Source organism: Nesoenas mayeri, assembly GCF_963082525.1.
Source record: "Nesoenas mayeri genome assembly, chromosome: 3".
NCBI classification, from domain to species: domain Eukaryota; kingdom Metazoa; phylum Chordata; class Aves; order Columbiformes; family Columbidae; genus Nesoenas; species Nesoenas mayeri.
Window position 1 is genome coordinate 69,201,452 of NC_137544.1, and position 26,636 is coordinate 69,228,087.

Here is a 26,636-nt window from a genome sequence, read left to right on the forward strand (position 1 = left end):
GCGGCTGTGCCAGGTTGAGACTGGTTTTGTTTGATTTCACATACTTTAGCCTGCAGAGGTCAGGACAAAAGTCGTTGCTTCACTTACATTAAAAGTGTTTTCATGTCTTCTGTTCACACTTCTATCCCCTCCCCACTTGCATCCATAACCTCCTGCTTAAAGATAGCATATTGACTGCATGGAGTAGTAATGGGAGAGCGAGAAGAGGGAATACTTCTGAGCACCTCTTCCTATGACAAGGCACTCAAGTTAGATAAAGTGAGGGACTGTAAAAGATCTGCATTTGTATGACTGCAACTGAACATGCTGTAACATTTACTCTCTGTTTCTGGAAGCTCCAGCTCTTGCCATGCTGCACTGTGCGTTTGTCTCCTCCCACCACCACGAAAAAACAGTGAAACAAAATGTCCTGCCTTCTGGAGGTACTTATGGTGATTCCCCTTGCTGCAAGTCTGTGGGAGGCTTTGAAAATGAAAGAGCTGAGGAGCCCAAAAGCTTTTGTGGACTGTGAGTCGCCAAGTGAAATGAGTCCCAGAAAAACACGACATGTCAGCACAGCTTGCTCAAGATGAAATGGCAACTCAGCAAGTCAGTTTAAGAAGAAAGAGTAACTTAAGAACACCTGGAGATAATTTTATAACTAGCAGGAGAAAAAAGCAGATAGTTCCCTAAGACCTGATAAGGGAACAGGTATGTGTTACTAGAGGTAACTGAAAAACCTGATTCCCAGTTAAAAAATGCATGTAGGGACCCAGTGCAGAGGGAGAGAGGATGAAGAACAGGAACAGACTCTTGTAAAGGAAGCAGGCAGAACCCACTAGGGGATGCTGGGTTATGTGAAACTTTTTACTTGAAAAAAAAATAAAGCTATTTTGAGACATCCTTGGTCCAGATGACTGCATGGACACTACTTAGAGTGGATGCCTGTGAGAACAGTCTAGAGGCATGGACTGCCAAAGTATGATAAAAAGATAAATAAAAAGTATATGTTTGAAAATATTTTAAAACAGTCATTCATTTCTGAGGGAAGACAGCTGGAGGAAACATAAATGAATACAAATATATTAAAATTACACGGGAAGAAGCAGGTGGTTTATGCATTCATGTGGAGTCCTGGTCACTCACTGAGTCTTGCTAGTTGACCTTCCTATCAGCTCAGATTTTGCTACACAGCTTATGTTGACAACTAAATCCTTACTTATTCTGATTCAAAATGCACTAAAATGGTGTCCAGACCTGGGGCCTCAACTATAAATTTAAAATAATTTATACTTTTTTGAGGCAGCAGCTAAGCATCACCATCAAACCTGGAGCCAATTACCTAAAGATGCACAACAAACTCACCCCCTGTGGTCCCCTCTGCAATACTGATACTTTTCATGCCACTGCAGCCCACAAGAAGTGTGGGAGAAGAGGTAAGCCTTTCTCTGTGGCTCAAGCTTTATTTGAAGTGAGTCTGTGGACTATAAAAAAGTAACACGACAGACCTGCAGGCCACAGGCCTGGCTCCAGCCTCCTACACATCGAGTAAGGTCCAAGTAGTAGCTGGAGAAAGTTTTTCCTGAACCTTCCTCAAGATCAGCAAGATCTTCAGTGTCACTGGTTCTATTTTCTACATGTAGTACAGAAAGGAGCATTGCTTCCTCAGGGAAGCAATCACACAGGCACTGTACAAGAGTGCTACTCTTCAAGGTGATCGAGCCTCATACACTGAAGTAACATTATGGTCAAGAACAAGGCTAATGATCACAGCAAGATCCCTATCCAAAAGTTGCAATCTCACATCTGGGGAAAAAGAAAAACAAAACATAATTAAAAAGGCTCTCCTAAAAAATGCTGCTGTCATCATCCTGTAAGAGCTAGGATCTCATAATGTCATCAAGCAGCAAATTAAAACAATATATGTCCCCACAAAGCTTCAATAAAAGCAGAAGATATCAGTCTCTCCAGATGGAGCTGCTCCATTTTTTATAAATATTTAAATATTCATTTGACAAGAGGGTGAGACTGACAACAGCTCCGTACTGAAGACACTCGCAAGGGATCTCAGACCCAGATTCAAGTTCTATCACAGAAAAATACAAAGTATTTCTCTAGGGTTTGCATCAGGATTTTTTTTTTCTGTTCCAGGACACATTTCTGTTCAAGAAGACAAAGGAGGAGACTTGCCCTGGAGCTCGCTTATAGGGTGTTCACCTGGGAAGTGAAGGTGATGCTTGTAACTTGAGTGCCTTAACTAATGGCTGTTGGAGTAAAGTTCCCTCACACTTTCCCAATGCCTTCATCCCTTCCTGGGAAAAAAAGAAAGTCTCTCTGGCTCTGAAAGGATCCCTGCTATCAAAGACCAGTTTTGAGAAGTTAGAATTTTCTGATGGAAAACATATTCCACTGGAAAGTTCCTGACCAGCTTTATTTAAAACAATGCTGCCTGTAATTGCACATAGTTTAATTCAACAAAGCAAGAGAGTTCAAACCCTCCTGGTTGCACACAGCATCTTTAGAATGCAACAGATCAGTAAAGGCAGCGCACTGGTTACTTAAGCGAAGAGCGATGTTACTAAACAGTTTATTTTCATTGAAACTCTTCGTAATGCAATTGGGACAGACATTTTTCAAGAGGATTTTCTAGCCTCTGTATCAACACCAGATGTAGCTGAAGGTTTTGAACTGACTAATATATGCTGTGTTAATAGACTTCCTTGGGTAATTCTTTTGCTCTTATTTAGGAAGGAAAAAGGAAGAGTGGTTTGGCTTGCTCTAGTCCCCAAGCTATACTAGTTAAACTAAGAGTACAACCTTGCATGTGAGTGCTTTATCAAGGCTTATTATATGTTTGACTTGTCCTTGTAAATGTAAATTAGTTTCCATTTTTAAAATTAACTCAATTTAACTCTATATCTGCACACCAATTTAATTTAGATGGATGCCACTTTTCTATTTAGGAATTGGAATTCACTAGATTAGCAGAGGAGAGGTTTGATGCAGACAGGAAAAGAGACATGAAAATTGAAAAGTTGAAAAACAAAAACAAACTAGGAAGAGAGAGAAGAAATAACAAGAAAATGGATGTAAAGTTGTTGTAAGACAGCTGGAAAGCTGTCTCCAGAAGCTTCACATTTCTTTCGAGTGAAGCTCTGCTGACCACTTGCAGACAGAAAAATGTGGCTGTAGGGAGGGACAATTACAGAATCAAGAAGCAGAGCAACAGCCTCAGGGACCTGAATTGCTGAAAAAAATGGCAAATAAATCCCAGATTTTGATAGAAAATGAAAAAAACAAACAAACAAACAAAACCAGCCACATTTTAAATCAGCCTGGAGGCCATTCCTGTGGGCATTATACATGATCCAGTCCTTTCAAGTCCTGTTTCAGGAAGGACCTGACTACATATTTAAGTTATCTAGGGGCTTCAAAGGCTCCAGCAAATTCTACTTTTTCCTTCTTGGTTTCCTCAGTGAATCACACTTCTTTTTCTGTGTCAGTGCAGTGTCCTTACAAACTTTGCAATGAACTCTGCTAGGAGCTCAAATACCCTCAAAATCCCTGAAATTACTTTTTGCACTGTTTGGTGACTTTATTTCCAAAGCTGCATGTTTGTATACTACACAGCTTTCAGTTCTTCATGCCCATGTACAGAGAGGTTTGCTGTCCTTCTCCATCAGTCAGCCTGGCACACCTCCATATCTCTGCTGGTTTAGGTGAAGAACATAGTGGTGACTGCACAAGAGGTTTAGGTCAGAGGTTTGGATTTTGCTGTGTAAAAGATCTGGAGGCTTAACTTCAGACAAAAAAGCATCTTAACTAGGTGTTGAGCTTTTAGTTTAGAAGAGTGCCTTAAAATTCTGGAGGGCTTTTTCACTTCGTACCACTGAAACAGGTTTAACAGAGAAGTTAAGAAACAAGTTGTTAAAAAGCTCAGGTAAGTCCTGTTCTTTTTCTTTTAAGGTGACAATGCTGAGGGGAAGCTCGTTTTTTGAACAGGATGAAATATTTTCTCATATTATGAACTCTATTCTAAACATATTGCATTTGAACCTTTAAAATACCTTTTTTGTGTGTGAAAGTAGAACAGTAAGCATAACAAAGAACTAGTTACTAAGTTTCTCATGATCTAATTACTCATTAGTCCTTTTTATTTTGAGACATCATCTTAAAGATACCAACAGCATTAACCAAAGACTATGCTGCAGAGACAACACACTACTTTCTGACAGACATGTAAGACCCCATCCAACCTCCATAGAGTCAGAGGAAGGTGGATCAGTCTCCAGCTTGCTATTTGCATGGAATTTAAGCTTTTGACCTACAGAGAATTTTGGCCATCTCACTGCATGGGGGGCTTCCAGGGCTGCCTGCCACTCCCAGCTCCCTCTCCACTGAACTCAGGAACTGGCAGCCTTATCGTGGCCTCCATGGTACACAGAGCTGTATAGTTGGGTTACTTATGTCTCCATTCCTTTATCTTTCCACCTGCTGTCTGACAACAAAATGAAAACTATTGAAGCAGCACAAAGGCAAAGTTTATCACAGTGTGAGTTTTCTATGCTATTACCTCTATCCTTATCCCTTCCATCTCTAGGTTCTTATGCAAACTGAATCAAAACCAACTCGAGTGACTCAGAAACCTACAGATCCCATATAGCTGGAAATTATCTTAATTCTATTAGGAACCTCAGAAATGTAGACTTCAGTGGTTATTTTTTTGTTGATTTTTTTAATTGGGACAAAAGTAATCTAAGCTCAAGCCTAGCCCTGTGGTGCTTCTTTAAAGATTAAAAAGCAATAAGATAATAAAGAATGCAAATGTTCAGACAGCTGATCACAGGGAGATGCTGTTTGAAGTAACAGTTCTCTCTCCCCCTCTGCTCCAGCTGGGTTGCTTTTAATTATTAGCAAGGAAAACAACAGGTTCAACAGATGTGGCTGCAAGTTCATTTTCACCACCAGTTGACTTCTGCAACTTTCGCAGCAACACTGTGTTTGAGAACATGGACAAGTTTACACTAACGATGACTAAGAGTATTGCTCATAACTCTGAATATTAAATAGAGCACAGGGATAATATGAAGGGCACTTTTGGATCACAATCATGAGGACTGTCACAAAACACTACCTTAAAAACTAATGTTCAATCCTTAGCTTTCACACACACATTCCAGTGGCCTTAGACAAGTACACGTGATTTACAACCACTCAGGCATAGATTTCTACTCCGCTTTTCCAAAAGGCTACAATAGCACCTCAGTTTGAACATAATGGAGAGCAACTGAACATAGGGGGCCTGAGATCGCCCCCACATGCATGGAGAGATGGGAGAATCTGCCAGTGGAGCTTTGTTGCTCTGCCACTGCCTGACCTGTCCCAGAGGCAGAGGGAGTTGTGTACAGGGCTGCCTTTAGAGCAGGAGAGAAATTAAGAAGCAACATGTCAATATCCATCTGAGGCTTAGATCTAAAGGACCATTTCCACCTCTTCTACTACATGTGAGATGAAAAACTGTTACGTACCTTACTATTCAGCAGACTACGGTCAACCAAGAGAGGGTGGCAAAGAGAGGGACATAAACAGACAGATGTGTACCTGCAGTCAATAACTTACTTTGGGTTTCCGGCCCCTGGCTTCTTTCTTCGGAATATGTTGAGGAAAGTGTTGGACTTGCAAGGTGCCTTGCCATCCCCGACATGCATACGCACCACATCTGAGGTGGTGAAGGCACTGCGGACGTTCCTCTCAGGCTTGGCTATGATGATGTACATCTTAGGAGTGAACATGCACCCCAGTGCCACTGTCACGCTCAGACTCACTGCAAAACAGGTGGTGATGATCTTGTAGTTGCTCCCAAAATAGATAGGCACAAAGGCCAGCCAGATGATACAAGTGGTGTACATGGTGAATGCAATGTACTTGGCCTCATTGAAATTGGCAGGCACATTGCGAGTCTTGAAGGCATAGTATGTGCAGCTCATGATGAGGAGTCCATTGTAGCCCACGGGAGCCACGACGCCTAGGTTGCTGGTGTTGCAGATAAGGTAAACTTCCTTAATGCTGGGGTAGGAGAGGATGGGCATCGGGGGCTCCAGGATGATCAGTGTGATCACCAGTGTCAACTGCACACTGATCAAAATGGATGCAATGACCACTTGGGCCCATGCACTCATGAAACGCGGCTTGCGGGTACAGATCTTCTTTTTGCTGCCTGCCAGGATGCGAGCAATACGGTTGGTTTTGGTCACAAGGGCAGAGTAGCACATGGCAGAGGAGAGACCCACCAGAAGGCGCTGGAGGTAGCAGGATGTCGTGGTGGGTTTAGCTATAAGGGTGAAAGGGCAGACATAACCCAGAAAGATACCAGCAAGGATAATGTAGCAGAGCTCCCGGCTGGAGGATTTGACAACAGGGGTGTCCCTGTAGAGCACAAAGATAAGGGTGACAAACATGGTGACCAGGATCCCCAGGCAGGAAAAGACCACGGCCACAATAGACTCTATATTGCTCCATTGGAGATACTTTACAGGGATGGGTTCGCAGCCTGCAGTGTACAGAAAAGAAACACAGTGTTAGAAAGGATTACTGCTTGAAGAAAGAACTTTTTGCTTCTGGCTCCCAGTATAATCCAAACATTAGCTTATGCCTATGCGCAAACTATTTTACAAAGGAGTGAACTGCAGCATGGAAAATTTGGTTGAAATCTGTTCAAAATAAAGCCATCAGTTTTAGGTTGTCCCAAACATTTGCTCATGATGCTACAAAAGGAAATGAGATTTGGAAATTATTTCCTAATTTTTCTTGAGGTACCTGCTGACCAGCCCAGCATACCAAATGCAGAGCTGGGAACAGAATCCAGAAAAACTCAGCACCATTCCTTCATTTCAGCAGGGAAAGGATTACTACAAATCAGACTATGTAACATTTTGAACTCCTCAGGCTAACTTATTTTAATCTTCATCAAAATCACTATAGCTTGACCCATGACATTTTTGTGAGGGTGATTTCACAAATAATAGAAATTACTTAGAGATATGTGGGCAAGAAAACAGTAATGAATCCATTTGTGATGGAACTACACCACAGATACTGTAGCTTTTTAGTTAATTTCTGCTATTTTTCCCTTAACATTACCTTATTCTCATTTTTTCAAAACTTCTGCTCATTGTTTTTTCACTAAATAATGCAATTTAATTTTTATGCAAAAGTCAAACCCACAAAATATGCATGCCTTCAAAAAACAACTGCAAAAGCTCTTTTTTGTAATTAGTACAGATGTGCAAACATAGGTATCATCTGAGATAATTGTGCTGTCCCACACTAAAGCTAAAGGATCCTCTGGCTACCCTGTTCACTGTTTTGAAGAGGTAATATCAGCAACAACCATTGGAGAAAAAAAAAAAACAGAAAACCTCCATGTTAATAGGATGTTATGGCTGTGAAGCTGAGTTACTGAAAATCTTCATTCTGGCATTTCCTAAATTCTGTTCTTGACTGAATAATGCCAAAATGCTTTTAACATGGTTCTGTATCCCAAGGTAAGTATCCATGGCCACTTCTGCTTCTAGTTTCTGTCCTCCTTCAGTTTCCCTTAGCCCCAGGTCACCTTTTGTGCTTTTCCCCCACCTCTCAAGTATCTTTCCTCCCAGTCTCTCACCATCCCCATCTCAATTCCCCTTCCAGTTCAGTTTTCTAGGCAGTCACCTTTTCCCCCGGTGTCTCCATTACAGACACTGCTGGCCCAGCTTTTCACGTCCTGGACCAGCTGCTCATCACCTTTGCCTGTATGGATGGCTGGATGCAGCTAAGAAGAGCAGGGAAAAGGCGGTGATATTGCTGAGAATATAAGAAAGGTGTTTTTCCCCTCTCAGTTTTGCTGCTAAATCTTAGCAAGAACCCTGATATTGTGATGAGCAAAAGTAATGCTCAGACTCATCCTCCTCAGTATGGATTATATCTGCAGCAACTAACCTCTCTGAACTAAAAACTTCTGAGGCCCACAGTTTTTCTCAATTTATATGCATCTTCCACAGGGTAACAGAAAATTACCAATTGATACCTCTACCAAAATGTTAAGTCCTTCTTTCCAAGTATAGGAGACGTAAGCAGACACATGGATCCGGGTTGAACAGTATTACTGTAACCTGGGGCAGAGTCCTGACATGGAAAATTTCTGGTCAAAATTTTAATGTCTGCCAATGTCATATGAACTGAAGGAATGTCTTATAATTCTGTACTCTGTCTCTAAGAGTACCAGGCTGACTTAACTACAGGTAATGATGTTACACATACCTGTAAAATCACAAAGAGTAAAAATGATAGCAGGTGCAACTGGAAGTCTTCTTTTATAAACTAAAAGAATTCTGTTTTGCTCAAAGTGGTCTGTTCAAGACTTGGGTGAGGAAACCCATTCTTCCAACTGGTATTTTTATGTTGAAATATGGAGGAAAAGCTTTTTATCAGAAGTGGGAACACCTGGCCACTGGCCACAGCAGCCCTGAGTGGAAGTTGTCTCCTTTTTGATTTAATAAAAGACAGAATCAGAAGCTTCTGCTTGTTGATTAATACATGCAAAGCTCTTCTGAAGCAAGAGGCCAGTCTGTGGTTGTTGGGAGGGTTAAGTTTCAATGTGGGCTTTAAGCTTAGCAACATCAAGCCATACTCATATTATTCCATCTTAAATTATATTTTCAGAGCCTTAGCCCTGATTCAGCATGGTAGTTAAGCCTATTGATTGCTTTAAGCTTATCCTGTGTAAGGTATTATAAATTTATTTTGTTAAATCAGTGTAATTCCTGTGCACTAGCAAGCCCCAAGAGCCACAAATGATACAAGCATTGCAGAAAGCTGCCTGCACTGCTTATATCAGCAGTTGTTGGTTGTCAGCACCTATGAAGGTGGGTCATTTCCCAGCTAGGAGAAACTAGGCTTGGGAACCTTGTTGAGACTGGGGGAAGCTACCCAGGAAAAGGTGTACTTAGAGGTTACAAAACAAAACAAACAAAACCAAACAAACACCAAAATCCCCCGAAAAGCCGACTACAATGAATCAAAACCTCAAAAAATCAGAAAATCAGTGACAAAAGCTTCACAGTTAAAAGTTTCCAGTAAAATGCTGAAAGCTGTTTTGTAGCTTTCATCTACTATTTTCCCTGCACTTTAACCATGAATCATTTCCTAGAGCAGAAGATTAATCTCTTTTTTTTATTATTATATTATATTCATACTGCAAGACCAATAAGATAATCTGGGATGTTTTCTGAGGTCATTAACACATCCCAGGAAACTGATGGCCCCAAACCTTTATGATTCATTTCATAATAACTCTGTAAATCTTCCTGTCCTACCTTGTTTTATTGCTTATTTAAGATGATTTATGTAAACCGGGTTTACTAGCTTGACATTCATTCTTCTTCTATTAGATTCTGATACTATAAAAGATATCTCTTCTTGGCACAAGGCCTTAAGATACTGGTTTTAGTGACTATTTGTCAGGTCAGGTTTTTATCATCTGTGGTGAGAAATCCTGCCTGCTGACTCTGCTTCGGTGAACACATATTTAGGGGAAGCAGTTTAAAAAAAAATCTGTACATTTGAAAATAAAATTAAAATGTCAGGAAAGGATTGCTGAGTAACAGAGACTGATTTCAAATGGAGGTAATATACACCTTTAAAAGCATGTCTTAGGAAATGGGTTAATATGTACTTCATGTTTCTTAAAGGGACTAATGATTTTTAGAGCCTCCATCTGTAATGGAAAATGGGTCTAAAACTGAATACATGTTTAACATTTACAGTCTAAGGCAAAGGGAAAAACAATCTGAAATGTGAGATGTTGTTATCTGTGTCTAGGTGCTATGGTGACTGGCAGGGTATGAATACAACACACAAAAGCAAGTTATAAAAATACATTTGATGGGGAAAATCCTAGCAAGAAAAGAGAATTCCAAATTAAATGGTACCAACGGTGACTTCCATAAAGGTCAAGAACCTGAATTTATCCAGCTCAATCTCCCTTTTCTAAATGTTAGGATGGCATCAGCTTCTTTTCACAACTTTGTACTGCAATTCAAGTAAATGAATTGCAAGGTTTAAAAAAAGCTTTTTCCTCAATAAGACAGAATGAAGAAACTGTGCAGGAGCAGACTGCCATTTCAATGTTCTCTAGGAAATCAGTCGATGGCTATGCTGTTATTTGGCTCATGCTACTGTGATTTTAGCACAGCAGCAGTTCGGTCTCCTTGCTGAGAAGAAATGCAAATCAGCAGGTCATCTACTGATTTCATTAAAAGTTAATAGATTGCAACATGCCCCTGAGATTTTTCCAGCACTGATACTTTCTTCAACCCCTTTCAGCAGTGCCTGTCATTTTGACATGGCCCCTTTTGAGCTATTTTGGGCAGCTGGTAGCACTGAACCATATTCACTCAAGTGCACATTGATCTCTCACTATGTTCTTGTTCTGCCTTATTGATTAAAACTAAGTCCCAGTTTTCTTCCCTGAACAGTAGATAGAACAGTAGATACAAACAATTCAGTGAACCTCCAAGACTAACAGAACACAGCTGTCTATGGATATCTGCTTTAAAATTACCAGACACTGGTATCCTAGGAGGTAGGAGTCAAACATGAGCTTTTGCAATGGGCAGGACATCTCTGAAGGGTGCTGTGGATTTTCTGGTGTCTAGTAATACAAGACTTTTTCCACAGTTGGGGGTCTTACAGAGGGTGTTTTTCAAGAACTCTTCTTCATACAGCCCACTTACACGAAGGAACTGAATGATCACTGAGATTTCCTTATCCTGACAAATCTGTTTGGAGCAGGTTCAGTTGCACACCAGAGGAGAAGCGGAGGGGAGGAGGGAGCAGGGTTTTGGAGTAAGAGTTATGGGATACGGTCAGATACACACACATCTGGGACACGACCGTGACTTATTTTCCACAGAAAACCAAGATAGACAATGTGCCAAGTTTTGCAGTATATTGTGAATAATAATATAATATATTTTTAGCTGGAGAAGTAGCCAGCTTTCCCTCTCAAAATAAATTCTCTCTCTTGGCTACAGTGACTAGCTTAACATCATCTCTTGGATATTAAAAGACAGAGATGTGATAAGTCACACATTTGATCATCAGCTAGGTAGTCACATTGTTCCTCTGACTAGGAATGATGCTCTGCTGAATACTAGCAGCCAAGATTTGCAGATGTGTCATGAGGCAGAGGTGCCAGTAGTCTTTTACAGTGATACAAAGTAGATCCCAAGGTCAAGCTGATGCTTCTCAGCGCATTTAATTTATTTTCTTGGGGTAATGGTTACTGCAAACCTCAGAGCAGGTGTGGAAATTAACCTTGATAGGTACAAAATAACAGAAAGTTGCTATAGCATACAACTTATCCAAAGCATATATGCAAGGGAGACCAATTTTAGCTCTTTCCTTTATTCTGCCAGCCTCTCTGAGGATTTTGTTGATGTTTCTCTTGCTGGTGAGAATGATCTCTATACCAAACAAAAGTCTGGTAGTCAGTTATCAAATGGCCTGAAATCCCAGATAAAGTATTGCTAATTGCATGATAGAAAGATCAGAAAGAATATCAAGCCAATCTGAAAAGGATGCACTGAGTTCCTGTGATAATAAGTGTTAAAATTACAGTAAATGCTGGTAGGTTCATTAGTAGTCTTAACAGCTTTATCAATGTTTATGCTAACTGAAAGGGAGGAACAGACAGGCTATGTCATTTCTTCTCGGTAGAAATTTTGCCATCTTTATTGTCACTGCTGTTGAACAGAGCCAAAAGATAGAACACTCTTCTCTCACCCTAAACTGCATTGGGATGTGTGTTTAATTATGTACTTTTTATATCTCTGCATCCTGTCACCTTACTCTCCACCACACATTATTCTACATGTGCTCTGTAAAATGGGAACGTGTTTGGAAGGATGTGTCCCTACCTGTCAGGTCAGCATTCGGCCACCAGCCAAGCTCACATGCTTTACATGTGAATTCATCCTGAACAAATTCATTCTCCTTGCAAGCGGTGCAAATCCAGCAACAACTCACTTCGCCTTTCCTGATCACCTGTAATGCAAAATACATCCTCAGCTATGAACCTCCATAAGACAATGAAGAAGCATCCCCCCTCTAGCAAATAGATACTTCCTGCATTGTTTAAAATATGACAGGATTCCTGTGCATGGCATGTTTCAAACAACTGGACAACCTGAATCCTGATTCTGTATCTAACCCTGCATATTAGAATTTGTGCTTAAGAGTTCAAGGATAATCTCTGGGGACAATTCTATTTTGGTTTGGTGGGAGCAGTTCTGAATTAAAAGTACAAAGCCATTTTCCCTTTGGTACAGAGGCATGGTGAGTGTTATATTTTCAATCAAACCTGAGAAGAGGCTTAATCTGAGGGATGGATTACATCAAGACAAATAGCTCAGCCCACACTTAATACCTATTGCATAGTAAAAAAGCAGTAAACAATGTCCAAGGTTAGAACAGAAAGTGATCAATGTATATATATATACATAGATAGACAAGAGCATGCACACACATGTAAATTCCAATTTACATTGAAGTCTTTTTGTGGCTCATTAAACTAGTGTAAATAGAAATTCAAATAAGACTAAATTAAAAAATATACTGCTAAAAGGATGCAGTGGATTCTACTAGAAAACAAATCCAACACGCAGTGACCAAGAGCATGCTTCAGAACAGCTCTTTTGCAGACAAGTGTCCCTGAAAGCTGTATCTTTCTCTGTTGTGAAGGCTGCTAAGTGTAATGATCCAATGTCAAAAAGATGGTTTCCTCTTCTTAATACCTAGTTTCATTATGCTGAGGCTGAAAGAAAGATTAAGGATGTCTCAAGCTCATGGGCCTCCAGGAAAGACTCTGGCTCTGTTTGCCAGAAAAGAGGAATCCAGCTTTCTCTACAGGATTTTCCTATCCATCTATATGCAGAGCTAAGTGCAGTAGTGAAATATAAAATGTTTGTTTTATTGAATGCTGGCTTTGTGGGCTTTTTGTTAACATTTCCTCCCGCAGTCTGTGGAGAGAGTCCAATAGACTTCAATGGGAGCTGAAGCTGGCATTTTGTATGCATGATGTTTACATATATACACATACACAAACTGCATAATGTCAAAAACAGGGAAAAGATGTTTGGGAGGGTAGTAAATACCAATAATGTTTCACCTCCAAGATTGCTGGAGTATGTCACTACATCTTTGCCAAATCATCAATCATTTATTGTTTAGAGTAGCAATATAGAATTAAAAATCTGCAAATGTGCTTATTAAATGAAATTAGAAAAGAAGGTCTGCTCTAAGGTGATTTTCCTGAATGGGCTCCCTGCCATTTTAAACTTACTGCATCTGTACCATTTTTATAGTGGTGGAACATGTCTTTATGTCATCCAAACATGGCAGGTGGCAAATTATTTGCAGCTTGATACAAGTGCTACTGTTTGGTAAACACAGAGTGATTTCTTTTTTGTTTCCATACCTCCTGTTGCGAACATGAGATACAAATAGGCTTTTTTTTTTTTCTTTTTTTTTCTTGCAGGTGTTATTGCTGGAACTAAATATTGGATTCCCTTGGGTCGCGTTATTTTCAGGATCAGCCCCCAAGTGATTCACAGCTACTGAATGTTGTAGGCAATGACTAAGTGAAAATCTTGTTCTTTCTCGCATAAGGTGAAATTCAAATCCTGTTACACTAGAAGATTCTGCATCACTACAAAGGGCAATTTTAGAAAACATAAGCCTATATATGGGATTGTAAGAGTAAGATGTTAATCTAGGAGTCTTTCTATACTTTTGGCTTTCCTGAAGAAAATGAAGTTCTATTCCTTGGCTTGAAAGTAGCTTGCTTTGGTCTAGGGAAAAACCTTTGACTGATTATTCACATTTCTGTAGCAGAAAGAGTCTAAGGCAAACCTTAATCTGGCCCTTCAAGCAAGGCTCACTGCACACTGATCGGACCATTCCACTTTTGTTCATCTGAATCCTGTAGTCGTCAATGTTGAGCACGCCCTCGTGCCAGGTCCCAATGAGGACATAATCATAACGGTTGGGCTCTATATACTGCAGGTTCATAATGTCATACCTGCAAGGGAAAAAAGAGAAAGTGAGTCACTGTCCTGCAACATGAAGGAAAAAAATTACCTTGCCCTTCTCCTTAAGCCTTCGTGAATGTTCCCTTAACATCAGGCACTAGAATTTGACAGAAACACCAGATACTGTAGGATTTGTAGCAAAACCATGGGAAATGACAGCTCTGATTGCCACACAATTACTGATTGCCTGCCTTGCTTACATGAAACTGTGGATTAAAAGGTGTGTGTGTGTCCAGGAAGAACTGCACATCAAAGACAGAAAGTTTTGCTAAAGATGCACATGCGGGCACTGTCTGGATGGTGTGTTTTTCAGCCATGATGTCTTAAACATTTGCTTGGTGCCTACATACAGGTTGGTTGCAGTATAGCCCCTGCTGGGAGCTTTAATCAGTAGAAATGCTCAAACTAACTGAACTGGTATGCCATAAGTTAACCATAAGCACTGCTTCAAGTGTGTATATTACCCAACTCAGTGAGGCTGACCGGAACAGTTAGCAGCTCAAAATTTACTTCCTTGCCCTAGGCAAGTAGGAGAGAATTTCCCAAGGCTAATGTAAAGGAAGCATAAACCATTGGTACAATAAATATTCAGCTTCTCTGCCTCCATCATTGCCTTCCCTGAGTTGGACCAGATATGAGCACAACCCTTACTGCTAATTATTCTGTTCCTTCTTTAACACACAGAATGTGGCTTGTGCAAAGTAGTGATTAACTCTGGTGATTCCTTAGCAGGAAATAAGTAAGAATGGGATCATGAATATTGGAGAGTGCATTGAGAAGAAGAATCACAAAAGAAGCTGGACCTGCAGCCTGGCCTTGTAAGATGAGAAAGGAGAGGGCTTTGTTTAAAAAAGGACAAGAGAAAGAGGGCTGAGAACCAGAAATCAGCACTGGAGCTGAAAATCACAAAACATCTTCCATTTTTCAAGCCTGGGAGTTGCTGCCTTGTTTTTATCTACTGGATTGTCTTAGTCTCTGGGGAAAAAAAAATCTTCTGTTTAGGAGTGTTGTTAATCTGTGTGTGCTTTAAGAATGAATGGTAAGCAAAGTATGAGCCATAAATAAAACTGAGCTGCTTGGTTGTGGGCAAAGAGAGACACATATCCATTTCTTTCCCTTCTGAGGTTCAAATATGCAAAATTTCAACTCTCTGCTTTTCAAAGAGGAAAGAGGTGCTAGAATTACTCGCTGGATGCCTGGTTTTCCTAAATGAGTCTTTGCAATCTCTCTAGTTAAAGATGATTTAAAGAAGTGCATATTTACAGCTATATTTAGACTTCGGTCTTGCAAATATGCATGCTCAGATTATGCCAACACCACTACAGAGCTCCACTGAGTCATATGGGAAAAGGGACTCTTGCTGCTGAGTTCAATGGAGCTCTAAGCAGGAGGCAGCTCCATTGGTTGGCAATTGGCTACTAAGTGAGGAGTTCCTTAGAAAAGAGGTAAATTTCAAATTCACTAGGAAACTAATCCTTCTCATATCCCAGTTCTTGCAAAGGAAGAACACTAAAAAAAAAAAAAAAAAAAAAAAAAAAAAAAAGAGAGAGAGAAAGGAATGGTTTTTTTCAGGATTGTGAAGAATTGGGATAGCAAGAAGAAATAAGAGCTGGGCACTTTAAAATGTACAATTGTCAGATAGGAGTAAAATTGATCAGGAATGTACATGTCTCTTCTTAGCAAGAAGAACCTACTTGGATTTTAGTGTGACCTTCTATTAGACTGATACAAAATCAGGTACTCTGAGCTGGAAAGTTAATTCAGAAAGGGGAATAAAAGATTACTAAAACCTCCCATTCCCTTAATGGAAATTTTGAACCTGGACAGATTTTTTTCATTTTTGCAAAAATATATTATAAGGCATAGAGGGGCATTAATGCAAGATCAATCAAGAGCTGGCAATTTCAGGGATATGGTTTTAGCTTGAAAGCCATTCTTATGTGTTCTTATAATACTGTTCCCTTTTCTATCAGTTATCTATGAAAAAAACAAAATATGCAGGCTAAAAGCTCTTACACAATCTTGCATATGACAAGTTGTAGTACAATGTTTGAAGCTTTGAATTTTAAGTGGAAAAATGTGGTATAACAAGTACACTTGGTATATGGACATATGCTTAATTGGTTTATTCTTTCCATCTTTTCCTTAATGAAAAATTTCTGCTTTCAGTAAGGACAAGTTCAATGCTGGAATACCTCGCCCCAGCCTCTTGTTTGCATATGTACAACTTTACTGGCTTTGGGCTATGTCCGAGCTAAAAATTATTATCCCAAAAGAAGTGTGTTTGACAGGAGTTGTGAAGCTCTAAGAGAGTGAGGACCATGGAGACAGTTGAATTTCACACACATGTGGCAGCATTTACAGAAGCCATGAAACCATTCAGTAGATAAAATAAACCCTTCTTTTAATATAAGAGCAAGCTCTCTGATATATTGGGAGACAATGTGACCAAACAGGTAGTATCATATGAACAAGTTACTTGTGGGGTGAGCCAGCTGGTCACAGGCACACTCTTATTCTGGTTAGTCTGAGATAGCTGAAGTTACCTTTTTCCATAGCCATAGTACCAGACTGCTATCCCGAAAGGCAGAATGGAAAGCAGCAATGCTGAGCAATCCTGGGTTGTAACTGGCCAAAACAACTACTCATGAAGCCAAACTCCAAATATGTTTGACAGAAAATTCCTTTATATACAAGTTTGAAGTCTTTGCATTACACATTTGATCAAAGAATTGGAGTTGATAGAGTTGCCATGTCTGAAGCCAAAACAGCTACTGAAATTTTTGAAGTGGACAGACTTATATGGGTTGACATCCCTGCCTAGGTAAGGTAAAATGAACAACAATGTATTTGTTAGCTTGTGAACCTCTGCATTTCTCCAGACATCAGAGGTCCATTGCAGGGGCTGAAAGTTCTCCTGCCCATTGTCACATAGCATTCTATGGTCAGAGGCCTGTGCAAATTGTTTGTCCGAGAGATGTAAGTTTCTTCATACTTGCTGTAAGGTAAAAGTAGGCAGCTACCCTAGAACAGACAAGAACTCAAAATGGATTTGTCCTCTGTTCCTTGCATAGACCCAGAGAAGGATCTGGTGTTGACTACTGCAGCCCTCATGCCTTCTCCAGGCATTTATGGAAATCTGAGTGATATGATTACTATTGAGAAAGGAAATGGGAGGTATTCAATGAAAGTAAAAAGTTCAGCAATTTTACCAGCATGTTCTTAATGATGGTATAGAAATAGCTATATCCACGTAATTTTTACTGGAGGCAGTGCAGTCAGCTAAGTGACTGCGTTTCTGCCCTTCTCATAAAGGTCTGCTTCACATTTCTGCATAAAAGCTCTTCAAAGAAAAGATTCCACACAGAAGAAATAAACCTTTGAAAAAGTGCTTCGTGCTTCATATCATTTTGATAAAAGCTTGAAACCATGAATTGAGCCAAGAAAGAAAGCATTATATCTAAACAAATGGTTAAGGTTTGACAAAGCTGTAAGGGGTTCAAACCAGGAAATTATGGGAGTGTCAGGCAAGCATAACTACAGACTTCTCTATTTGCTTTACCTCTGATGATTGTAAATAGGGGGTTGTGAGAGTTAATTTCTCAGAAAACCTCACAGATTTTGAAAATAAAGTATGAGGAAGGTTGCTGTCTTCTAAGAAGGAATTTTGATTTATTCCATTTTATGAAGTTGATTTATTCACGTGATATAGTAACATAATACCAAAAAACTTTATATATCTTTGTGTGACATTCTTGCACTGGCATAGAAAAGCTAAAAAAACAGGAAATTTCAGATTTGGCTCTTTTTGCTGTATTTAGGTGTTGTGTGTGGTGTTAATCTTTTCATTTCGCTGAGGTACAAAAGCTCTTTTGGGTGTTGATACAGTGGTATAGTCCTTTCACTCATCCACAAAGGGCTTTTTCACGTGGAGCTGTGGAAACACTAAAGCTAATCTGGAGCTAAATGCAACTCTGCATGGGCATAAACTTCTGCTGGCATAGAAAGATCTGAAAAACTGTAAAGATCACATTTCATATGCACATATCCATCCTCTGATACGATATTGCCCATGTCACAAATGCCACAGACTGATCCAAGGATTACAGCATGAATAACAAAGAGGTTAATTGAACTTTCTCACCCAAACTTGCTAACGCCAGCTGTGAAAATATAAATGAGAAACAACAAAAAAAGCCCTACTTAAAATAACCCGTCAAATTCTAAAAAAGTCAGGGAATCAAGAGAAGTGAACCTTGCCATAGACCAAAATGATGAATGGAAAAAATTCTATCATTCTGATCCACTCAGAGAAATATCCTGGCACAAACCCTCCTATATTTTGAATTCAGGAACTGTTCATTCTAATTCTATGCTTGGTACTGACGAGAACTGCAGAAATACCCTCAGATGACAAGGTAATAAATAAGATTTGTGCTAAAATTGGATAATTACACCTAAACATCAAAGTAAATAACTAACATGAAGACAATGCAGCATGTGCAAAGCTGGAGTAATGCTTTTTATGGAGATAATTAGTGTGTAATAAACTTAAAGCTACACTAAGCAGTAATTTCTTTGTATTACCTAAGCTATATGTGCAAAGATTTGATTTATGCATTGTGTCAATAAGTATGTGTTTAACTGTAAGGCAATTACTTGCCTCCACTTTCACAGTCTGACCTAGTTCATCTATATCTTAAAGTAACATAATCTGAAGTGTACAACACTCAACAAGACTGAACTGACCAGTTTTTTGTTACTATTTAAATGTAACAAGCTGTTTAAATGTACATACTGTTTAAATATAACAAGCAATACAAATACCAAATGGGAAAGAGGTTGGTCAATTTTACTAATAAAGGCTATTAATAGAGATAAGAGTTGCTTTAATGGCACTGTGTGTTACAAATACCCTTTGAAGGCATGTCAGACTGCAAACTCTTATTTGTTCCAGAGCACTCTCTTTGTGCAGTGTTCACACTCAGATGCAGTTATGCAATAAGCCCAAAGATGGAGTGAGAGAGTCTTTTATAACACTTAAATAACTCAGTAGGAAAACTAACTTCAACGAAGTAACCCCTGAGTAGGTTTCAGTTAACAATGGATTGAGTACTTCAGCAGCTGAATTAAACTTACTAATAAAAACAACTCAAAAATAAATCCATCTGGAAGGTGTCACACTTAAAACAGTTGGACAGAGCCCACTGAACTAAATCAAAAGGAAAAGATTTCTGTCAGGTGGCTCCTGTAAGAACAAAGGTGATGTCCAAGTCCATACTGTTGCTGTCTCACCCATTGCTTGGGTACATCCTGTGTCTGCAAGGGAGGGGCAGACAGCAGCAGCTACCACAGCTGGAATTTACCAGACCCCAAATGAGTGAAACACAGTACCCTCTGGCAAAAAACCAAACCAAACCAAACCAAAACAACAACAACAACAAAAAACCACCAAAAAACCAAACCAAACCAAAACAAAAAAAATTGTCCTACTCAGACCTATCTCTAAACTCTGGGACCACCAATCGTATTTTGAGTGAAACAAATTAAGGAAACCACACAGGCGTTCAGCAAGCAAAATGGAATAGTCTCTGGCAAGGATGCAGTGTTACATTCCAGAGGCACTTGGAGCAGCAGAGCTCCCATCGGAAAATTGTGTGCTCTATAGCCCGACCTTCAAAACCTTAGCAAGAGAATGCTTCACCAGATTCCAGTAACTTATATTGGGCTTTATATATATTTAAACCCTGGTGCTCAGCCCCACTAGTACCTCAGACACCAAAAGTCTGTGAGATACAAGGTTTGTCCTCTCCTGGTACACTAGAAATTATACAGGCTTTACTGTAGTTCCTTCCCAATGTGACTGTAGCTATCAATAAATCATATGTTCCCAGTGTTACTCCTGGCTATTGGTAAGGCTAATCCAGATAATACCATTTATGTCCACCGTATGCACACTGTATTCTTCAGCAAAATGCCTTAAGAAATGTCTGTCACCAAACGCAGCAATTTTCCCAGTTCCAAACATCTGGTTTATTTAGTTGAGATGAAACATCTCTTTACCTTCCAGGGGCATCTCCCTTTTCATCAAACCAAACTTCTTCTCCAGAAACACCGATGAATGAGGATTTGAGGAGGAACTCCAAGAGCTTGCTGCCATCAATTGGCTTCATAGCGTCACACAGCCCAACATGTCCAGGGCAAAGGGAATGATGCATATTTTGTAGCCCATGGGCCATAGCATATATAGCATTGATGACAAATCCCATTTTACTGTCCTGCACATAATTTTCTTCTAGGCTCTCATTGCCTACAATAGTAAGAAAAAAGTGTTGTTATAAACAAAAATTAAATGACATGAAGCTATGAAAAAAAAATGAGATATAAAAAGGGAATTTCTTATTTCTATTATAAAGCTTTAGATGCATAGACAAGGTACCAGCCAGGGTTTTCATTAAAAACAAACAAAAACAAACAAACAAACCACAAACAAAAACTCCACAAATAAACAAAACCAAACACCCTCTCCAAAAAAACCCAAACCAAAACAAAAAAAAAAAAACAAACACACACAAAACCAAATTAAAACAAAAAACAACCAAACTAACCAAAGCCAAATACTAACTCGCCAACCCCCCTCTCCCCCCGCCTTTTTTTTCCCAGAAATATTTAATTTGTTGGAAGTTAAATGCCTCATGAGAAAGAACCAGTTTAATCAAATTGTCAGATTTAATTTGTTCTTTTTGGAATTTTTCCTTGTCATTCCACAGTTATATTTATGCTGGGAAGAGTTAAATAGTCTGGCATCAGAATGGTACATTTCAGCTAGAACAAGTTCTAAAAGCAATTTGCTTGTAAATTAGACGTTTTGTCTCATTTGAAGATTTTTTTTAAATCTCAAGTTTTTGAGGGCCGAGATAACAGTGTTCCTTTCAGTGTTAATAAGCAAAAAAAACCTAAATCAGCATCACTTCTAAAGTTTTAAGAAATAATCATTTTAGCTAAAAGTAGTAGTAGATATGCTACAGAAAGTCAAACGAAGGTCCTAACACTAAAAGACTTTCTCTAACAGCAGCATGAGCAGACATTGAAGTCTCTGTCCATTGATCAGAAACAAAGTGGCAGTGAAGTTTTCCCCACAGGTAGGTTTTAGCTTTGACCTGCTTGCTGATGTGCAACCACTGCCACTGCCTTTTGTGGTTGCATGTCACACAAGATCCTGCTGCGTCCTGTCCTGTTCCCCTCCATCCCATGAGGAGCTGCTGAACGCCATCAGCCGCAATTCCAGGTCATGGCAGACCTGGGCTGCAGGAGTCCTGAGGGGGCTGGAAGTAAGAATCCTACCTGTTTTGCTCTCTTCCCTCTGATTCATTCTATTGCAATATGCTCCAAACTGCAAGATGCTTTTATCTGTAGACCTCCCACGTTACTCGTGTTTAACAGGCATTTGCAATCCAGTCTCTGTTACTTTGTCTAAGTAACACCTTGTCTATGCTTGGGAAGTAGGATGTGTGAGAGACTAGGTGTTAACTGACACTTCTCAAATCCAGGTTGGAGAAGGTAGTTGTCATTATAATATGAAGAAAAAAGGAAAATCTACAAGTTCACTGAAACTTTCAAGTTAGAAAATAATTTCTTATGCTAATGTAGATATAATATGCCTTTCAAATCTAATCATGAAGACCATCCTTACATTTATCCTTGGAACAGGCTCTGATTTGGTAGGTCTTCTCAGCTCATCTGTCCTACAACTCAGAAATGTCAACTGTGGATTCATTAGGATAGCAGAGATCCCAAACACAGGTATGTCTAAGTTTCTTTCTCTGGGTCCTCCTCACACAGGACATTCATTGCAACTGGGCAAGAAAGTCTTGCTTCAGTAACTGTTTTCCAGATGAGCAGAACACAGCAAACAACTGTGATGGTGAATTAAAAAGCTGTGTGAAAATAGCATAATATGACTGTTCATGTGCCTCTTTCACTGCCCTGCATTCACCACCAGCACCACCAAGCAAGAGGCAGCTGGAGAAATATTTCTCAGAGGCAACAAATCTGCCACTTTCTTTGCAGTAGAAGTTTGATAGCTCTCATTCACATCACATGATAACACCATTCAGATCCATGTTCACAAATACAGAAACAATAGAAAAGTTATATGTAATCTGTCAGAGTATTTACCCAAGGAAGCAAAGAATATGCCACTACCTGTACCTCACTTACGTACCATGTATAGTATGTATGGCATACTCCGGACATCTGTTGCCTGAGTATGTTAATGTGTGGTCTGAATATGCCATCTCTAGGTGTCTTTTATCTGCTGATTCATCCCTCAGGATTAACACACTGTGAATTTATCACCAATTCTGCTTTCTTGTAGATAGAGAATAAATGTTGTTCTTCTCTATGTGAGAGGCAGAAAGCCCCTGAGCTCAGCACAGCAGTCCTCTCTTTCTGGTGAAGCTTCTAGTCAGCAAGTTGCAGAAGAGATCACAAGATGACTAATAAGGCACAGCACTCACTATCAACTCTTTTCTACCTGATAGTTTATCTCAGGTACCTCTTTAAATTTTCAATTAATTAAAAAGAAAAAACAAACAAAAAAAAAACCAAAACAAAAAACAGCAAAACCACAAACAAACAAAAAAACCCCAAACAAACCAAACCACAACAACAAAAAAGGAATGTAGAAATTGGTAATACTCTAAGGAGATTTGGTAGCATCCATATGTGTTTCCTGAGGCAAGCATTCATGTGGCAGCCGAGGAAAAAAACTAAATGGAACACAGAACTTGACAATGTTTTGAAAAGAGGCCATTTGTCTCAACTAGCTATTAACTCAGCAAAGCATACATTTGGTTTCTTATATTTAAACATAACATGCATAACTCCGAAGAGAATAAATATTTGAAAATGGGAGGATTTGCTTTCGGTAATTAGGAGTGAACATCTAGCTTACATTGAGGGTCCTGGCATAGAGTCACACATTGCAGAGGTGACTGCCTTAACATCACCTATACAAATAATTGTACTGTAGTGGAAAGCAACATGTGAAGCATCTCTGGTAATGAATTGTCTACAAATCAGTAATCTTGTATAAACAAGATATGTTCCAGTAAATCCAGCACGAGAAGTCATGCTTTACCTAAATTTCCTACAGTCGAAATCCATTTTATTTCATTTTCATAATTATAAGTTATTGATATGTACTTTAGCTTGTAAAAATTCACTTATGACAATCTGTAAGAAATATGAGGGGTTTTAAAAAACAAATGTAACAATGTAATTATGTTCAGTCAGAAACAAAACAGAGACAATCAACATTCAAGTAAGTTTTCATGGGACAGCTTTTCAATAAATGCAAGAACTGTAATGTTGTATTTTTCTCAGCAGGTCTTTGAAAGGGCAAAGCAGAACTCTGGACTGTGAAACTTTTATTCTTCCATTTTCTCTCATCCTTTCAAAAAAATACCACTGATTTGAACACTAGGGTTTATTAATATTAAAAATAGAAAAGTATTTTGTTAGCTTGCTTTCTTTTCTGTTTTTTGTTTTGTTTTGCTTTTGTTTTTTGGGTTTTTTTTTTTATTTTTTTTATTTTAAGGACCTTAGCTTTCAATAAGCAAAGAAAAATTGTAAGCCATGTGAACAGTGGATTAATTTAAGTTCTTTAAATTGGGCTCTTGCTTTTTTAAATGACCTTGAAGAATTTAGGTGTCCTGAATTTCATGCTTACTTATTTTTGTACTGGATGCAATACAATTCTTCCTTTCATAATTTAACAGTCCCTCAATAGTTTGGGTCATTTTTTCTTCTTACAATTTTGGTTTTAGTCTTTGTTTCTGTAAGTCAATTTTAAAGCTGAAAAAGGAGGAGGGTATATACACACATATACTACTAAAACAAACAAACAAAGGTCTCAAACACCACACTCTGGCTGCACACAATTGAAAAATGCTCCCAACACTGCTAAAGGTGATTCCGCAGCAGAGGGAAAGACAGGACAGACCAAAATTACATGGTGCTCACTGTGAGTCTTTCCTTTTACTATAATATCCCTCAAATCTAACTAACATTAGCTTCAGCGAAGTACTTAGAAAGACCTGAATGTAAAGCAACCATGAATTTAGTCTAGTGCCTTTGCTGTGAAATCAGTGTGGGGCTCTCCCCTCAAGAGCAGAGCAAGTACTTGTGCAAATCACACTCAAAAAAACTAAATTAAGAAAAAACTATAGTATTAGAATTTTGACTAGAAAGTAATTAATTTTCCTGTATAAAGAGATAAAAAGTCTATTTTAATATTCAGTAAGAAATTAAGCACAAAGGATTACTCATTTGCAGTCCTCAGGAAGGCTAAGGCAGGAAGGAATTTGGGGTGGAAAGAAATGTAAAAACATTTTCGTTGGGGAATCTGATGAATACCTAGCCAGTTGGTAAATTTTGAACAAACACACACATTTGATAAAGAACACAGTCTGTTCACAGATTACTCTTGATTAGAATAAAAAGCCAAAATCTGTTGAATAAAATTGTTATAAATGATAATACTTCCCCTGCAATAGGCAGATAGTTTTATGGTTTGTTACTGTCATCTGCTGAATATTCAAGGTCACATAAAAAGAGATTTTGTTGTCTTAGTCTAGTTAGCAGCTCTTAGGAGAACTATCATGTTTTCCAGTGGCCCTGATAGAAGCATCTGGACAATGCCCTTAACAACATGCTTTAACTTTTGGTCAGCCCTGAAGTGGTCTGGCAGCTGGACTAGATGGTCTTTGGAGGTCCCTTCCAACTGAACTGAATTAAAAAAACATTCAACAAAACAAAAGAACCCCCAACAACTCAGCAAACATGCACATCTGTCCCTGTGTAAGTTTGTGTAGAGCTGTGCCAGTGACATAGCATGTCCTTGGAACACAACAGAAGTCACATATCTTGCTGTGTCTCATTTTAGAGAAGACCTGACAAACTTTGACCACAACAAATTTGTGTCATAGGATCATGCAAGGAACAGGGCAGAAGGCCAATATGTTGAAATGATAAGTCATTTCAAATCTGGGTCCCTAAAGCCTATTTGCTAAAGATTACTTTGACAACCAAATGATGCATGAAAGGTGATGAACAGAATTAGCCTACTGTGATTTCAGTGGAAATTTAGGATTTTAGGCTTCTTCAAAAAATTAGAGCATTTTTATTTGGATCCTTAATGGTTTTACCTTTGAACACACAGGAAAGAAAATGCAATCAGTTCTACATTTCTGTTACCAATTCCTTGATTTAAAAAAAAAATAAAAAATAAAAAATTAAGTAATAGCTAATCCTCTGAATAACCACACCAAACTAATTAATATATTAAATGCTTTTTGCAAAGGATATCATTTGATTTAACTCATTTGTGGTTATTGGTTCAGATGCTTTACAAATACTGCCACTTCACTCCCACTTACACTCTATTTATAGCATCTCTTACCTTATCTGACAATAAAGATAACAACAAAATTATTTAACAAATTTCACTTTCAGGCACTGCAAAATGAATAACAGATTATAGTGTCTCTAAATGTAATTAGTATAATGATGATATGTTCAAAATCTGTACATGAACTGGCTTTTTCTCTTCATATCACCTTCTTAATAAGAACTTCATTCTGTTCATTAATACTGTATGGCTGAATGAAATCCCTACCTCTTGGTGGTATAAAGAGGACTTTTGTCCTCTTTTGCACAGCACTGTGCTCATTATGTACAAATGCAAGTCACAGGCCACAAATCAGATGAGTAAAAGTCATTTATTCTACTTGAAAACACCCAAACACCCATCTCTTTCTGCTCAGAATCAAATAGACAGCTACAAGAATTTCTGAAGCTATGTTTTCAGCTGCCTGTTTTCCAGGCAATTCTGGATGTAACTGACTGGCTGTGACCAAAAGGCCAGTAAATGTTACCTGATAACCAGAACAAGCAATTGTGGAACAGACCTGCAGGCATCACTTGTCGTGGGCTGTTTCAATGACCTTCCTGTCGCTATGTGCAAACTAACATGACCACAAACGATTTGTAGAAAAATGATTTTTTTTTCTGTATGTTTTACCAAGCCAAAAGAGCATCAGAAAATAATAATTATATATATATATATATATTTTGTTTCAATATCAATTAAAAATTGTTTATGATTTTCAGTAGACAGAATGATAGGCTGAAAAATTTGTCACAGATCACAATCAATGCTTCATTTAACCTACAATAAATAATTCCATCGTAGTAAATGATTGTTTCTTGTGTGGCTTTTGCTCACAGGCAACCAGTTATTATACTGTTTTCAAACAAAAAAGGACTATATGTGTACTGGTCTCCCCTCCACTTCTTACTTTAATGTCTGTCTGGAAGGTAAGTTCAAGGGGCAAGTAAATACACTGAAAGAGAAGAAAGATAGGAAATACAGGGAGAATGGTAGAAGGGCTATCAAAAAGATACAAGATAAAACAGGTAGCTCAATTCCCACTGTATGTGAACTATTTGTTTGACCGGATGAAG

At 38.8% G+C, this 26,636-nt stretch overlaps 1 protein-coding gene across 2 annotated transcripts in view; it reads right to left on the minus strand.

Moving 5' to 3' along the window:
- Positions 1-26,636, minus strand: part of GRM1 (glutamate metabotropic receptor 1) — a gene marked incomplete at both ends in the record, with an annotated part of 180,613 nt that overhangs the window by 24,344 nt on the left and 129,633 nt on the right. For both annotated transcript variants that reach the window (XM_080341807.1, XM_080341808.1), the window contains 4 exons: positions 5,599-6,529; positions 11,937-12,063; positions 13,930-14,098; positions 20,172-20,418. In XM_080341807.1, the coding sequence (XP_080197933.1) occupies positions 5,599-6,529; positions 11,937-12,063; positions 13,930-14,098; positions 20,172-20,418 (1,474 nt within the window). The remainder of the gene's footprint in view (positions 1-5,598; positions 6,530-11,936; positions 12,064-13,929; positions 14,099-20,171; positions 20,419-26,636) is intronic.